This window comes from Eleutherodactylus coqui, chromosome 8 (genome assembly GCF_035609145.1).
Source record: "Eleutherodactylus coqui strain aEleCoq1 chromosome 8, aEleCoq1.hap1, whole genome shotgun sequence".
NCBI classification, from domain to species: domain Eukaryota; kingdom Metazoa; phylum Chordata; class Amphibia; order Anura; family Eleutherodactylidae; genus Eleutherodactylus; species Eleutherodactylus coqui.
Window position 1 is genome coordinate 51,357,016 of NC_089844.1, and position 15,942 is coordinate 51,372,957.

General features: G+C 40.9%; 1 protein-coding gene across 2 annotated transcripts in view; it reads right to left on the reverse strand.

Annotated features, from left to right (window-relative positions):
* The window catches only part of VWC2L (von Willebrand factor C domain containing 2 like), a 157,562-nt gene extending 142,151 nt beyond the window's left edge, over positions 1 to 15,411 (reverse strand). For both annotated transcript variants that reach the window (XM_066577374.1, XM_066577375.1), the window contains exons 1-2: positions 14,688 to 15,411; positions 6,686 to 7,140 (exon numbers count right to left, since the gene is read on the reverse strand). In XM_066577374.1, coding sequence (XP_066433471.1) covers positions 6,686 to 7,075 — 390 coding nt within the window. In that variant the 5' untranslated portion in view covers positions 7,076 to 7,140; positions 14,688 to 15,411. The remainder of the gene's footprint in view (positions 1 to 6,685; positions 7,141 to 14,687) is intronic.
* Between the last annotated feature and the right edge of the window lie 531 nt (positions 15,412 to 15,942).

A 15,942-nucleotide genomic window follows, 5' to 3' on the forward strand; every position in this document is an offset into this window, starting at 1 on the left:
GGTGCTTACTGGCAAAGAAAGCTCTTTTTACATCAGTATTGTATTGACACTTCTGTGATAAAGTATTCTGGTGTATAAAATAGTACGATGTACCAATATTCTAGTTTATATACACCATACTTTGTGGCTCTAAGACATAACAGCAGTCTGTTCTGAAAGATTTCTTTGTGGGCGGTGCTATGTCATGCTACCAAATCTTACATTAGGGCTCATGCCCATCAGCAAGGCGGAATACACTCACGGATTTACCTCACGGGAGTACCGCGAATCAAAACAAAAAGGTGCCAGCGAGTGATTGCGTTTTTCCATGCGAATTTTCGCGGTTTCGCATCCATTGATATCAATGAAGCCCTCCCTCAGTGAATTTGCATTAAAATAGAACATGCCGCAATTCTTTTACGCTCGAGGAAACCCACTGTACAAATCCGTATGTGTGCGTTGGCAGGCAGAAAGCTATTACCTTCAATAGAACCTTGCCACTGTGGAATTCACATGTGGGAATCGCGATGCAAATCTGTCCGTGGGCATTCACCCTTACTGTGAGCACTGCTGTTTGCAACTTCTGTAGAATGTTATGCCATATTGGAAAGTACTGTGTTGGCAAAATAAAATTTAATTACTTTTACCTGTAGAATGTTATGCCATATTGGAAACTACTGTGTTGGCAAAAAAAAAATTAATTACTTTTACCAGTAATTGTTTGTCTGGAACACAAGGCAGCATCTATGTGAGGAAGACCACTGGAACAGCATACCTAAGGAGATGAAAGGTTTACAACCTTCATACCTTCAGTGATTGCCAGAGAAAACCTGAAGGAGTTAGAAGAAAAGATATAGGACCTGTAAATGAACCGCTAAGAGACTCTAAAGATGGAATTCTGCCCAGAGAAGAATGTCCGCTGAGAGAATCGTCAGTGAAGAGATTATGGGTTATATAAAACCTTGTTGTATTATCAAAATAAACATTTAGGTTTCTCTCCTCCAACTGAGCTCTGGCAACTTTTAGGGCCAAGAAAAAAACGTTCCTTGAAGTTGGAAGAGGTCTAGCATGTTTTCACTTCCTGGAGTCCCTGTTATAGTAAAAAGTGGGGATGTGCTCCCTCCCTCCAAGGACTGGTGTCTGTCTGCTTGTAATGATAAATGGATCCCAAATTGTCAAAGGGACTCCACACACACAAGTTCTTCCTAAGTCCACCAAAGAAAAAACCTCCTTGTACCCGCTGATAGAACGGAAGGTCCAAGGACAATGGGGAGCCATCAGATTTCTCCAGAATCTCTGCATTTTATGGCTGAGATTGCAGAGGTCATGAGTTCCAGTAGTAACATTGCTTTTCTGTAGGAACACTTTTTAAGAAATAAAGATCAATCACCTTGTTCTGTAATAACTTTCAGAGTTGGGAGGAAAGACTTGGAGCAGGATGAGTTCACTTGAACAAACCAAAAAAAAAGGAAACCCAAGGTGAAATACATCTAGTTACAAATGCAGATAAACTCCCCATCTTCCATTGGACAGATACTGGACTGGAGTTTTAGTGGATTAAGAAAGGTTGATGCAACTGGCTTTTTCTGTTTCTGACATTTTGCAGGCTGCCAGACGAATCTCAGCACCTTCATGGAACTCAAGGGCTGTCTGGTTTTCCCCCAAGACCAATTTGTAATGACTTCAGTGCTCCTTTGCACCACCAAGGAATGCTTTAACCAAAAACAAAGCCTCTTTCCTATCTGAGCTCCTAACATCTTGCAATGCTGTAAGTAACTCCAAATGTTGCTTCACTTCTGGGGTGACTTGCAGCTTGTCTCATTCAGCTACTCTTTGGTAGACATCCCCTTGTTATCACAGTCAAGATTACAATGAAAGATAACACCTATATACAGCTGACATGGGTAATGGTCACAGCTCATCTCCTCCCCCTCCCTGCATAATGACATCTGCATTGGTAACAGCGCATGGCTAGAAAACTATCCCATAGAAATCAATGAGTCATCTCCAGACCACAGGTCCCAATGGCTGCTGTAAAGCACATCTCTGAACTGCTGGAACAAGAAGACTATAGTTGATACTGAATGAGAGCACATAGAAGATAGTTAGCGCTCCAATGGTAGGGAATAAGAGGTTGAGAAGATTAGAATGTAGGGCTAAAGAGGTGTAGACTCAGATGCTTGACAAAGGCTTGTATGAAAGCCGAAACGCATTGCATCTTGCTGAATAAATCTTCATCTTTGGAACTTTGAAAAACATATCCAATATCTGTTTATACTATATGCATTCTGGGATTAAGGGGTGTCGTTGACCAGGAACCCCGACGAAGTAAGTTCCCCTTTTTTTCACCTACATCCATATCACTGGAGTGCTAGGGGGTCTTTTTTGTTATCACAGTATTGTTCCACATAGAAGATGTGAGGAGGCGTATTAGGCTATGCATACAAATGAGAAGATGGAACAATACCTCTACAGAACCACCTATTGAAAGGTAGCATTCCTGTAAGTCAATGTCAGACCTTGTGACAATAGGTGGCACTATAGAGGCATTTCCAAGCAGTGTATGCATGGCCTTATAAGTCTGCTCACACCTTCCAGAAGCAGGTATACCCTTCCTGACCCACATGTATAGGCCTCTCTCCCAGCCAACCCACTACACACTGGTGAGAGGCAAACATCCTGAAACAGTCTGTCTGTCCGTGGTTCTCTTTTCCTTCTGGAGAAGACTCTGGCTTTGGCCTATATTCCCTGTCATTTTATACAAGGTCTGTGAAAAAGTTTGATATTGACCTTTAAAAAGGCGATCCTGCAAAGTTATTTATTTCATCTTCCCATTTGAACTGATATTAACAGCAGCTCAAGTAAGTTGACTACCCCTATAATCATATACAGAAAACAGATTTTTTAAAAATCTACAATCATAAAATAAAAACTTAATAAAAGAAAGTATATACATCAGTATGTTTTAATTAGTAGAACATATATATTTCAAATAGTAAAAAGATAGAGGTGATACATTGTTTTCTTATATTAATTTAACAATAATTGGACTGCACTCCCTGTAACCATATTTAATGGTATGTAAGTCCTCACATAGCTAGGTTGCTTTGGGATATGGTGTAAGAGACCTTTATGGAAGGAATACTCTGGGACCCAAATACTGTATATCTAGCAACTTCTAATCAGAAAGAGAAAGCAAGAGGGAAAATTAGCAGGAAATCTCAGTGAGTGATTTATCTATCCAAATTTTGTTAACTGTCTGCCCTACTATATTATGTATATTAGAAATTAACTTTTTAAAGCTAGAAAAAGAATCACACATGGCAGTGACTTTTAAAGAGCAAACGAGGAAGATGGAACAATATCTCTGCAGCGCCACCTATTGAAAGGCAGCATTCCTGCAAGTCAATGTCAGACCCTTTATACAAGCCTTATAACAATGACTGAGAATTGAAACCAAGCCACAATTCCATACACGGACAGCTGTTTCGGGGGGGGGGGGTGTTGCCTCTCATCAGTTTGCAACAGGTTTCTGGCTTGGCCAGTAAAAGGCCTGTGACAAGGGTCAGGAAGGGTATCGTTTCTCCTTAGGGAGAGCACCTAGAAGGTGAGTGAGGAGACTAATAAGGCCATACGCTTTTAAAGAGCAATTACAGGTCTATAGAAAAAAAGATATGAGACTAAATAAAAAAACTGAAAAATATAATAAGTTATTAAAATGTAAAAAAACACTAAGCACTACAAACACATTGATGTGTCATGCAAGATGAGAGAAATAGTAAATATTTACTTGACACTTAAAACATTGAACACACTGTTACTGCAAGCTTTGAATTGATACTTAAAGGGGTTGTCTCGCGAAATCAAGTGGGGTTATACACTTCTGTATGGCCATATTAATGCACTTTGTAATATACATCGTGCATTAAATATGAGCCATACAGAAGTTATTCACTTACCTGCTCCGTTGCTAGCGTCCCCGTCGCCATGGTTCCGTCTAATTTCGGTGTCTTCTTGCTTTTTTAGACGCGCTTGCGCAGATGGGTCTTCTCCCTTCGGCTCGGCCCGACAGCATCAACGTTTTGGCTCCGCCCCCTGTACACGTCATCGCGTAGCTCCGCCCCCGTCACGTGCCGATTCCAGCCAATCAGGAGGCTGGAACCGGCACACGTCATGGGGCGGAGCTACACGATGACGCGTACAAGGGGGCGGAGCCAAAACGCTGATGCTGCCGAGGCGAAGTGAGAAGACCCATCTGCGCAAGCGCGTCTAAAAAAGCAAGAAGACACCGAAATTAGACGGGACCATGGCGACGGGGACGCTAGCAACGGAGCAGGTAAGTGAATAACTTCTGTATGGCTCATATTTAATGCACGATGTATATTACAAAGTGCATTAATATGGCCATACAGAAGTGTATAACCCCACTTGATTTCGCGAGACAACCCCTTTAAAGTTGTCTGAGTTAAGGAAACACCTGTCAATGGGTCCGCATGCCTTAAAATATCAAATCAACAGTTACCTCTCCTCGCTCCGCCATTCATCCCCCACCACTGGGTCCGGTGTTGACTGTCCATTAACAGGCAATTGTAACATCCCGTAAACCTCCAGCCTCTTTGTGATTTCAGTTTGCATGCTGAGCCCATCTACAAGTAAGCTGCAGCAGCCAATCACAGCGCTCAGCAATCATAGCTGAGTGCTGTCATTGGCTGCTACAGCAGGTTTGCAAAACATCACAACTGCCTATAAACAGACAGCAGAGACTGGAGTCAGCGGCGCGAGACGAATGGCGGAGTGGGGGGAGATGAGTAACTGATGATTTTTTATTTTAATGCATGGGGGACCCATTGACAGGGATTTCCTTAACTCGGACAACCACATTAACACAAGAAAATCCATTGAAATGGTCAAATTAAAGTTTGCTGTATCTGTACATTTAAGGTGTTGAATGCTAACTTCACATTTGCTACATGTATAAAAGCCTAAGACTAAAAGAAAGACAACAAAGCTGCAAAACTAAGACTTCATAGACAGGAATTAAGTTTTGCCCATACTACTGTTTATCTGTCTCCTAACCATTAACAGTAGGAGATGTTCCGCATGGGGCCACCCATAGAGATATGCCTATTGTGCCGCAATGAAAATCTGGTTATGAAGATAAAATATCCAGTATAGTTAAATAGTATTAAGGAAATTTGCATATCACAGTGCCCACCATCTAGTATCATAATAAAAGCAATCTATTTCTTGTCTTTATAGCTTATTATTTCCCCATTTACTAAATGACAAGCAAATATATGATTTTAGAGGACAACTCTATAAAGGACATTCATAAAACGTTTTACGCCAGTTTCTGGCATAAAAAAACTCACACATTTTTGTGCAAGCAGGTATTTGTGCAATTTTTTGAGACTTTTCTTCTTTCTGTGCCGGCCCCGACACTTTTGAAAAAGTGGGTGGGGTTTCACAGTGCATAGCTGCCACAGACCAACAAATTTATGTAGAATTTACACTAAAAACTGGTGTAAATTCTACCAGAAATGTACGCCGGATCAGACCTTGTGTACATTTCTCTGAAATTAGAGATACACAGAATACATGAAAAGGCATGCTCCTCTTCATTCATTAGGCACACTGCGCGCTAGAGGGATCTGTACTAAGGCCAGCATTGGAAATGTCAGGCTTAGTAAATTTCCTCCTATATTTGTACCAATCTTCAAAAAAAGACAATTTTCCTTGGAATCTTCAAAGCCCCGATGCAGACTGATTTTGAAATGGATTTAATAGCAGGGGCCTAATTATAGGGGGGGGGGGGGGGGGGTGACTGCGGTCAAACCTTGGCCCTGGAGCCAAAGGGGCACCAAATGGGAATCCTTTGCCTTGACCAGTACTACAAAATCTATGTGATATTTAGAGAGTTCTGTTACAAACTATGGTCCAGGATACTAAAGCTATGCCTTTCTTTACAAGATACAGTTTTAATAAGGCCTGGTGTTACAGGGTTCTAAACAGCTGGGAAGTTTTTATTCCCCAAGACCTCATTTCCTTATTAACAAAGTTTACGATTGTCTCTTTTTTAAAGATTTTCCGCTGTTACTGCATTACGCCTTTTACCAATTTCCCATATCGCTATTGCTTTTCAGCTGAGAATGTGCTCAGCTGAAGTAATTCTTGAACTAATGACCAGCATTTTTATTTGTAGTTATTATAACATATTCATACAGGGATTCATAATGATTCACATAATGTTATGGGACTATAATATCAAAGTTTATTTAGCTTAATTATGACCAACACAGGGGACTGTATAGTGTTTACACATTATATTATGTCTAGATTATGAGCTCTTAGGAAATTCTGCATGTGTTAGAGTCCCTGGTTCATACTCTCAGGTCTATCTGCAGCCATCCATCCCAAAAATATCACATTTATCCTCAATCCATACACAGAAGTGATGTATAATAAATGAAAGAACCAAGGCTGCTATGAGACCAGAAAGCAGCCCTCATTTGTAAAGTACTAACATAGTCCATACAACTATAATGTAACGACTCTCACTGGTCCCTGCGCCTATGGGGCTGACAATCTAATTTGTCCTTTACATACACACACACAATACAAATACAAGGAAATGCAGATATTGCCTTTGGTAGATTTCACTCCCCACATCCCAAACCGATACAACATATGAAACTTTAACTCTTACCTTAAATTCTTCCAGGATTTTGTAAGTCTTCCCATGATATTCACAAAAGTTTTTCACCTCCTTACACTCAGGACAACATCCATTATGTTCAACCTTAGTGCATTTTGGATGAATTTTAGGGCATTCCGGCTGATCACAAACCGGTCCATCCTCTGTACATACACAAGGACAGTTAGAGTGACCTGGGAAAAATCTCTCTCCTAGTTTGTACACAAAACCACTGTCGTCCACACAGCCTTTACCCCTGTAGTCATCAAATATTAAGTTGTCATTACTAGACGCCTGTTCTCCTTCGTCGGCAGGGTAATCTTCTTGGTTGATTGAAGCTGATGATGCTGAAGCCATGATTGCAAAGAAAATCATGGAGATTGCAGAGATATGTAGAGCCATCCCCCAATATCAGGCTTATTGTGTGTCACTCCACTAGGAACTGGATCAGGTTGGTGCCATCAGGTCTGCAAGCAAAAGAGCAACACTTAAAAACTGCATATTACATGTTAGGCAATGATGGCATCTAGTGTTCACAAGAATTCAGTTCCATAAATTGGACATGTGGAATATTTTCTTAGACCCCACACAATGCTATACTTTAACAATTTAAGCCTGTAGAAAGAAAAAATCCATGTGGCATGTCAGCTGCTCTTGGACTACAGTATAAACGGCATGATGCCATTATCTGTCAAGTACCAGCTGGAAAAGTATGGTAGAATTTGAAGCAACAGCTGGGGAACTGCAGGAATCCAATGTCAGGCTATACAATGGAGCATAACAGATCAAAGAACTCTGTAAATCAGGCTACTGTTCTTGTTGTTTCCTGTTAAAAGATATGAGATCCAGAATGGAGGGCTTCTAGCTAAGAATTAATTTTGCTATGGCAGACCCAACTGATTCATATATTATATGAATAGCCATTCATACGAATGACCAGCATGTAATGCTATATTTTCCTTATAGTAGCCACTGCAGGGAAAATGTGTAGCTGGATGAAATTCCCAGGTGGTAACAGATGATCACCATGATTCCAGAAGTCAAACCTGTGGTGATCAGCTGATTATCAAGTCGCTGTCATCAAAGAAGGAGTAGTCTTCGTAGATTGCAAGCTTTACCTTTATACACTATCAGGTAAAGGGCATGGCAATGAAGTTTAAAGCAGAACATTGGGCACAACTGATAAACTGTATTATGTCTATTCCGGGGCCTGAGGGGTAGTGCCTAACATACAGCAGTGATTCGTTTTTGAGGGTATATTCACATTTGGCATATACAATGCAGATTTTACACGGTGTTATCGCCTGCACACATCCGCAGTGTTTTATAGTATAAGCCTTAAGATTTCAAGAAGTCACATCCACATGCTGCAAAAAATCAGTATGGTAAATTTAGCTTATAGTATTAAATTCCCAGCAAGTCAATTTATGATGCAAATTGGTCACAAATTTATAATAATGCGTCACATAGACAGTCAATCACAGGCTGCAGCAATCACATGGGTCTAGATGTCATCCCTGGAGGCCTGGAAATCGGTGGGGCGGCAGTAAGACTCCTTATGGAGCAGAGAGGAGATGCAGAAAGTGAGCATCCATTTTTCTCCTCTGGTTCCACAGCTGCAAATCCACAAGCAAGTCTGCATAAAAATCCTTTGCATTGGCCCCTGCAGAACTCTGCAGTAGAATACCAGATGGATTTTCTGCAGTTAAACCCTTCCGCTCTTAACATACCCTTGTGGGGAAATTTGCTAATACTGGCATGTTCAACACTAGTCCTAGTATAATTTCTGCCAGCGCACAATGCCACATATATATGAAAAGGCACACACCTCTTCATATATTAGAACTTTAAAAACCGGTCACACGCGCAAATACACTCGCTGCAATGGAGTGTATTTGCGCACAAACCAATGAAGTCTTTTTTGGGGGGGGTCTTTAAGTTAACACTTGATGCTGGAAGCGGTCTCCGCACCGAGCGTTCTTTTTTTAAAGTCTTTATGACATTTGGGGAGGGTACAGAAAGTAACAAGGGTAGGTAGGCTACAAGTACAACAGCACAAAAGGGTTTCCAAATCTTCCATGTAGTAGGTTATATCTGCAATATTAATAAAACAGATTACAAAAGTTGGTCGCGGATTGATGAGGGAAAGATGGGAAGGGAACAACAGGGGATTTGAGGCTCTGCTTTATGATCCAATATCCAAGTTATGAAATAATTGCATTAGGTTAAAAAGGTATACTGACTGGTAGGTAAGTGTAAATGTGTCATCAAAACAATTTATTCCTGTGGGAGAGCCATTCAGACCATGTTTTAATGTATTGCCCTAGTTTTCCATCTTGGAGGAATCTGTTTTTTTCGAAACTACTTCATTTCTTACAAGTCTTTTTTTTTTTTAACTGTTCAAACTCTGCGCTATTGCTATCTTTTCTCCTGTGTAGTAATATAGTGCTAGAATCAATGGTTTCCTTTCGCCACTTTTTGCGGGTGGGATTTTCATGGCCGCAAAATGATTCACAAACACGGTCATGTGTTTAAGCCCTTAATTGCCTCCCGTCTCCTTCATGCCCTGCCATAGAAATCTACGCCAGTTAGGAGCTGGCACAAATTTCAGGTATAATTTACACCAGTTTCTGGTTTACATTGTACATAAATGTATCAGTCCAGGATAGCCACGCCCTCCCCTGAAAGCCCCACCCACTTTATACAAAGGTAACACAACCAGAACAGAAAACTGAAAAGTTGCAAAACTTTTGGAGAAGCAGGTCTCGCGCCAAGATTTGCGACTTTTGTACTCCAGAATAGTGGCATCAAACGCTGTGTAAATTTCCCCATGATGTCTTTGTGGCATACGCCTTCCTCTTGGTCTCTGCACTATGCATAACACAGTGTATCGATTTGAACTAGAGAGTTCCTGTAATATCACTTTGAAAAATAAAACAAGTAATTCATTCCGTACCATTCATATTAAAATGAATACAAGAATTGTAAATGAGGTACTGAATATATAGTAACAAGTACTCTTCCCCAACGTGTCACGTACCCCACATGGGAAATACATAAGGAAAATTAAATAAAGGAGACTAAAATATTTAGCACTCTTTTATAAAATATACATAATAGAGACTTGAAAGACGTCACCTGAAAGGCAGAAATGTGTATTGTTCTGGTGACAGCACTTAAATTGTCGCAACAACTAAAAAGTAAATTAAATGCATTAACTTTATACTGGTGTCAAACTCTGTATTTCATGTCTGATCCATGATTGACAGTTCACATTCCCTGGAGGTTCTGCAGAAGCCTTTATTGGGCTGTGTAATGCACATATGCCTTCTATAGTGTACCAAGCTATGGATCGTATAGGGGGCACTTGTCAAACTCCTGCCCTAAACCTAAGCAGCCTCTATTATAGAAGATTTCCTAGTCTCTAAACCTTGCAATGACATTGTTCTATTGTGCTCCATTACCAAATGTATGTCGGTTTTCTCCTCATGCTTTTACCAAACACTAGAGGCTCTGCACATTATTCAACACATTAAATCCAGCACATAGTTATACATGGCTAACTCATTTAATCACCGCTTATTAATTATGAATATGATGAATAACTGCATAAATTACTCGTCTCCTCCAATAACTGAAGAGAATCAGAAGGCCGTCCGTACAGATTATAATTTAATCTCGTGCAGAAACTAAAATATTGTAAAAAGAAATGTTTATGGAGAGGAATAATACAGCATTGACATGGATACCATAAGTCGGACACTTCTAGACCTACGCTCTTTAAGAGTTCTGAAAACTTTATACAGAAGGATATGTTTGCTGCTGTTTGATGAATTCCCGGCTTTATAGATACTTTAGACTCGCATGTTAATGCAAATTAATCAACTATGTAAGACCACTAAAGTCATTCATTATTTGGGAGTGCACTGCTTCTGCCTTGTTGACAACCTAAGCATTCTGGGGTGAATTTACCTCTCATGCCACATACAAAAAGGTCCAGGAGGTTGAGATATGTGTCGCTGTTTGTCAGGATTCCGGTATTGGGGAGCTGGTGGTCGCCTTGATATATTTCCCCTAACAATGTAGAGGCTCTGCATGATTTAAACATACCTATATTTTTCGGTATACCACAGAGCTGCTGTTTTTTACTTAAAGAAAAACCCCAACGGCCATCAGTTCTCCCTAGCAGGACTTGACAAACAGCTCCCGGTATCCCATTTCTAGAGATACAGTAGATTATGACATAATGATACTAGCGATAACAGCAGTCCCATTTGAATTTTAAGGTTTGGAGTGAAGTTAACCTAACATCCATCAATATGAAGAATATCTGCAGCAGTAACAATCCATAAGGACGTTGATGGCAACGGAACAGCTAAGAATGCATTACTTCTTTTCATACATAGTTTGTAGAGGCTGTTGAGGTGCATCAAGCCACTTTGTTCTGATTAGGGTATTAGATACCGGACATGGACAGTGAACTAAATCTTTTCTGTTGATGACGGAAAGCCTAGCTCATGATAAACATATATTGAAGGGGGTTTTCAGGCAAATACTATAAATGACCTATCCTCAGGATAGATCATCAATAGTCGATCAGCTGAGGGCCACTGCTCAGGACCCCTGCTGGTCAGCTGATTAGGCGCCCACAGTCAGCACCACAACACAAAGGGGAAGCAGTTAGCTCCGCCCCTTGTGTAGTGGTCGACTCTCAAAATTGCAGGTGCAGCGGTTATTAATTTTAATGAGAGCTGCGCCTGCAATTACCAGTGCCACCCACTACACAGGGGTCGGAGCTAACTGCTTTCCCTCTGTGCTATAGTGCTGACAGTGCATACCGGATCAGCTGATCGGCTGGAAACCTGAGTGCTGGACCCCGGCTGATCAACTATTAATGACTTATCCTAAAAATGGGTCATCAATAGTGTTTGCCTAGAAAACCCCTTTACTGATAAACAACACTTTTACATGATTATAACTGTGAGCACAGAAGTATAATTTTTGTATTTATTTCTATATAGGCAGAAGTGCATTTAACATTATACTGCTTTCTGTTACAGAATTAACTGCTTTTTATGTCTGTGAAGGGTTCTGCTAAGTGACAGTCAATGATGTGAAAATATAGAATATTCCTCAAACTGCAGGAACGTTTAAACAATTATATGAGTCAGCCCCTTACTCAACACTACTACTGGGGAGCTACCCACTGTCTGGTGACTCTTCAAGTACACATCATTTTGCTGCATCTACTTGAAGCATTTTTTTCAGCTCCAGTCAGTTCTCTTGGAAAGAAAACAATATTGATTATCCAGTATTTATCCGGCACCTCTGCAATAATTATGGGGCCTCATATAAAATGCGTAGTTAGGTAGCTGCTGATCTGTGAGAAGACAGAACCTTTTGAAATTGACGCTAATATTTTATAGAAGGGTTGATGCCTTCAGCCATAGTAGAAGCAAAAAGATGTCCTTTCAATGAAACCAGTTGCAGATAACAAATTCTCACGCCGTGTATTGTACTAATGAATGTACCCTATCAGGAGCAGCTGCCTTATCAACTTGCCCTCTTCTTCTCTTTTAAGGTTTCCAAGCCTCCAAACAGCTAGAAACAAAATGCTTGTAGTAAGGAGATGGCTTCAGGCTTGTTATGCCCTTGTGCTCTGACTGTCTATAAGGCATTGATAGTTGAAAAGATTTTTACATACAACTGCATGGATATCTTAAACTGCAACCCCACATAGCTATTAGTTCAGTATACTTAAATTGTAAACACACATGAGCCGTCTATGGCACCAGAGGGGTTAACATTTAGCCGGAATAATAACTTGGTTGTTTAAATGCCATCTCTTCTTATCTAGACTATGGATCACGGAGGCAGGACTAGTTCATATTAATTGTGCTGGTTTTGAGTTAATGAGGTGCCTTACGATGGATAGGAACATCCTATGGTCAAGTGATCAACTCTGCTCACATTAACCCATTAATTGGTTTATAGAAATTGATAAGTCTTACTACAAGTCTTTAACATTCACATTCTTGATGTTTCGGTTTTAACCCTTGCTCACCATAGAAAAAAACAATATCTGCATTCACTTATTGATGCGTATGTTTAATATTCAGTAATTATGGTGATACATAATTGGATGTAGGTCTTTAAAATTGAGCAATTTATAAAAACATTTTTTTTAGAAATTGGCAGATTTAAAAATATAATATAGGCAGCAAGATGCAAAGAGGGAGAGGAGATAGATATCTGCAAAATAAAGGACAGGCCTTTTTATGAGTTGAGATCAACATGAGGAATAACAAATACAGTCTTGACATTGGATTGACGCTTAATAAGAAAGTCCAACCATAGATGACTCCTAATATAGCTTACAAATAATATAGAGCCTGTGTTTTTTATATATACAAAAGGTCTTTCCTCTCAGAAGCATTGTTATCAAACATTGGAGTCACAAGTTACATATCAGCATAACAATGTGCAAGGCCTTGACATTTTGATCTTAAGATGCAGATGACACCTCTGCAAAGATGATTTATCACTTGTGTGGAATCATGGGCACATTAAGCAGCAGCAGTATTTTTGCTCTGCTGGAATACAGTGCTGTGCAAAAGTTTTAGGCAGGTGTGGAAAAAAGGCTGCAAAGTAAGATTCTTTTTTTCAGAAATAGGTGTCGGACTCCAAATTGGTTCTGCAGCAGGACAATGATCCCAAACATCAGCCAATGTCATTGAGAACCATCTTCAGCATAAAGAAGAACAAGGAGTCCTGGAAGTGATGATTATTGCCCCACAGATACCTGATCTCAACATCATCCAGTGTGTCTGGATTTACATGAAGAGACAGAAGCAAGCCTACATCCACAGCAGATCTGTGCTTAGTTCTCCAAGATGTTTGGAACAACCTCCCTGCCGAGTTCCTTCAAAAACTGTGTATAAGTGTACTGGAAGAATTGATACTGTTTTGAAGGTAAAGGGTGATCACACCAAATATTGATTTGATTTAGATTTCTCTTTTGTTCATTCACTTTGTATTTTGCTAACTGACCAAAAAAAATGAACTATTAACACTTCTATTTCTGGAAGCTTTTTTACTATGCAGCATTTTTTCCACACCTGCCTAAAACTTTTGCACAGTACTGTAACTATGAGATGACTGTATTTCCTATTTTGAGATAAGAGATTATGGTTCTGGGAAGGTGTACAACACTAGTTTAACTATGAGGCGTCATTAGGCTAAGTTCATACTTGGTTAATGCTACAGTATATTCAAGACTATTAAAGTTCCCTTAGGGAAAATTACCAAACCCATCATGCTTAGTAAACTTGGGATCTATGATCTGTTCTGTCTATGCAATGATGGAACAGCTACAAAGGTAGACATAATGCAAAGCAGTTTATATTTACAAAGTGTAACATAACTTTTTGGAAGATGTAGGGATTTTTATGGAATACTCCAGGATGCTGCATCAACATGACAATCACATTATCATGACTGGCTTGATAAGATACTAACGTCTGAAGATTCTTGATCTAATGCTTTTAGAACAGTATCAAGAAACAGGTTTGCTTCTTTTAATGTAGCAGCAGCAAGGATTACTGCATTGTGGAAACTAGAACACATAGTGTAGTGTGAAATTTAGCAGAGTGCAACATGGTTCGGTCATATGGTAGTAAGGTGAAGCCTACACTGACATTGCAGTTTTGACTGAGCAGCACACAGAGTAGTCAGGGTATTACAGCAGGGTGTTCCACAATGGGGCTATTCTGTTAATTGATTTCTAATGTGTTCTTGCAGTATTTAAACACCGTGGCATCTGTAGACAATTTTAAGGAGCTAATGATGGAGTAGAAATTGTAGATTTCCTCTACACAAATGTTTAGCACTTTATTATCACATAGATAAATAGTGAATATTACAAACAAACATTGCTAATCATCCTGTGTTCAAGAGTTCACATGATCTAAGTGTATATACTATATATGGTATAGTTTGCTCACTCACTTCTTACCTGAAGGGTTAATCCTATGAGGATTAGCGGGACAACTTAAAAGCCAAAAGGTTAAGAGTCTGTGGTTAGCCCATCCTTGGTGCCAGAGGACCCATTGTTTAGGGGGAGAAGATATAGCGCCCCTCCAGATTCCCTGCCATGGTAGAAGATGGACAATGATGAAGGAGATTCCCAGCTAAACATCAGACACCCCAAAACCAGAAATGCACTGCTGTGTATCCAAATGTGAGCAGAGCTTTCATGATGTCCTGCACAGGCTGGTGAGGCTGCTCTAGATGGGATCTATCCCCACCGGATGGGTTTCCCTCACAGCTGAGGAGGTGGTTTGCGTCTGTGCATTAAGATTTCAGCAGCACAAACAGCATCAGCATGGCACTCGGCTCCTGCCCAGATCCCTTCAGCTCCATGGCAATATGTTGCTTTAGTAGCCGCCTACAGACACAAGTGCAGACCATGCAGAAGGACAGGCGTGAAGGCGCAGGCACAACTTTTTTTCTCCTTTTAATCCCATGTTGAGAAGAGATCGCTGCTCAGCTATCAAACATTACTGCTGCAGCCAGAGAGATGAGCCCGGCAACCACCACGGCACAAATGTCTGTTCTCTTGGAGCTGGGGCCCCCAAGACAGTTTGGGTGGAGGGAGCAGTCTGCGGGGTGTAATGCGCCTCTCTCAGGACTCCAGGAGAGCAGAAAGGGTTGGAATAGAGGAGACTGAGGCTGGACGCGTTCAGCAGCCGGGACCGCGGCGCACGTAGTGACTGCACTCAGCACTCTGCACACTGTGTGACAGCAGCAGCAGCACAGCGACGGCCAGCCCCGCGGACTGCACAGCGTGTGACACCGGGGACACCCACAGCAGCGGCTGTACTGCAGTATGCACGGCGCTGCACTCAATGTGACACAGCACTGCACACAGTCATATACAGCAGTATGGGCGGCACTGCAGAGAGTCATATACAGCAGTATGCACGGCGCTGTACTCAATGTGACACAGTCATATACAGCAGTATGAGCGGCCCTGCACACAGTCATATACAGCAGTATGAGCGGCACTGCACACAGTCATATACAGCAGTATGAGCGGCACGGCACACAGTCATATACAGCAGTATGAGCGGCACGGCACACAGTCATATACAGCAGTATGAGCGGCACTGCACACAGTCATATACAGCAGTATGAGCGGCACTGCACACGGTCATATACAGCAGTATGGAAAGCACTGCACACGGTCATATACAGCAGTATGGAAAGCA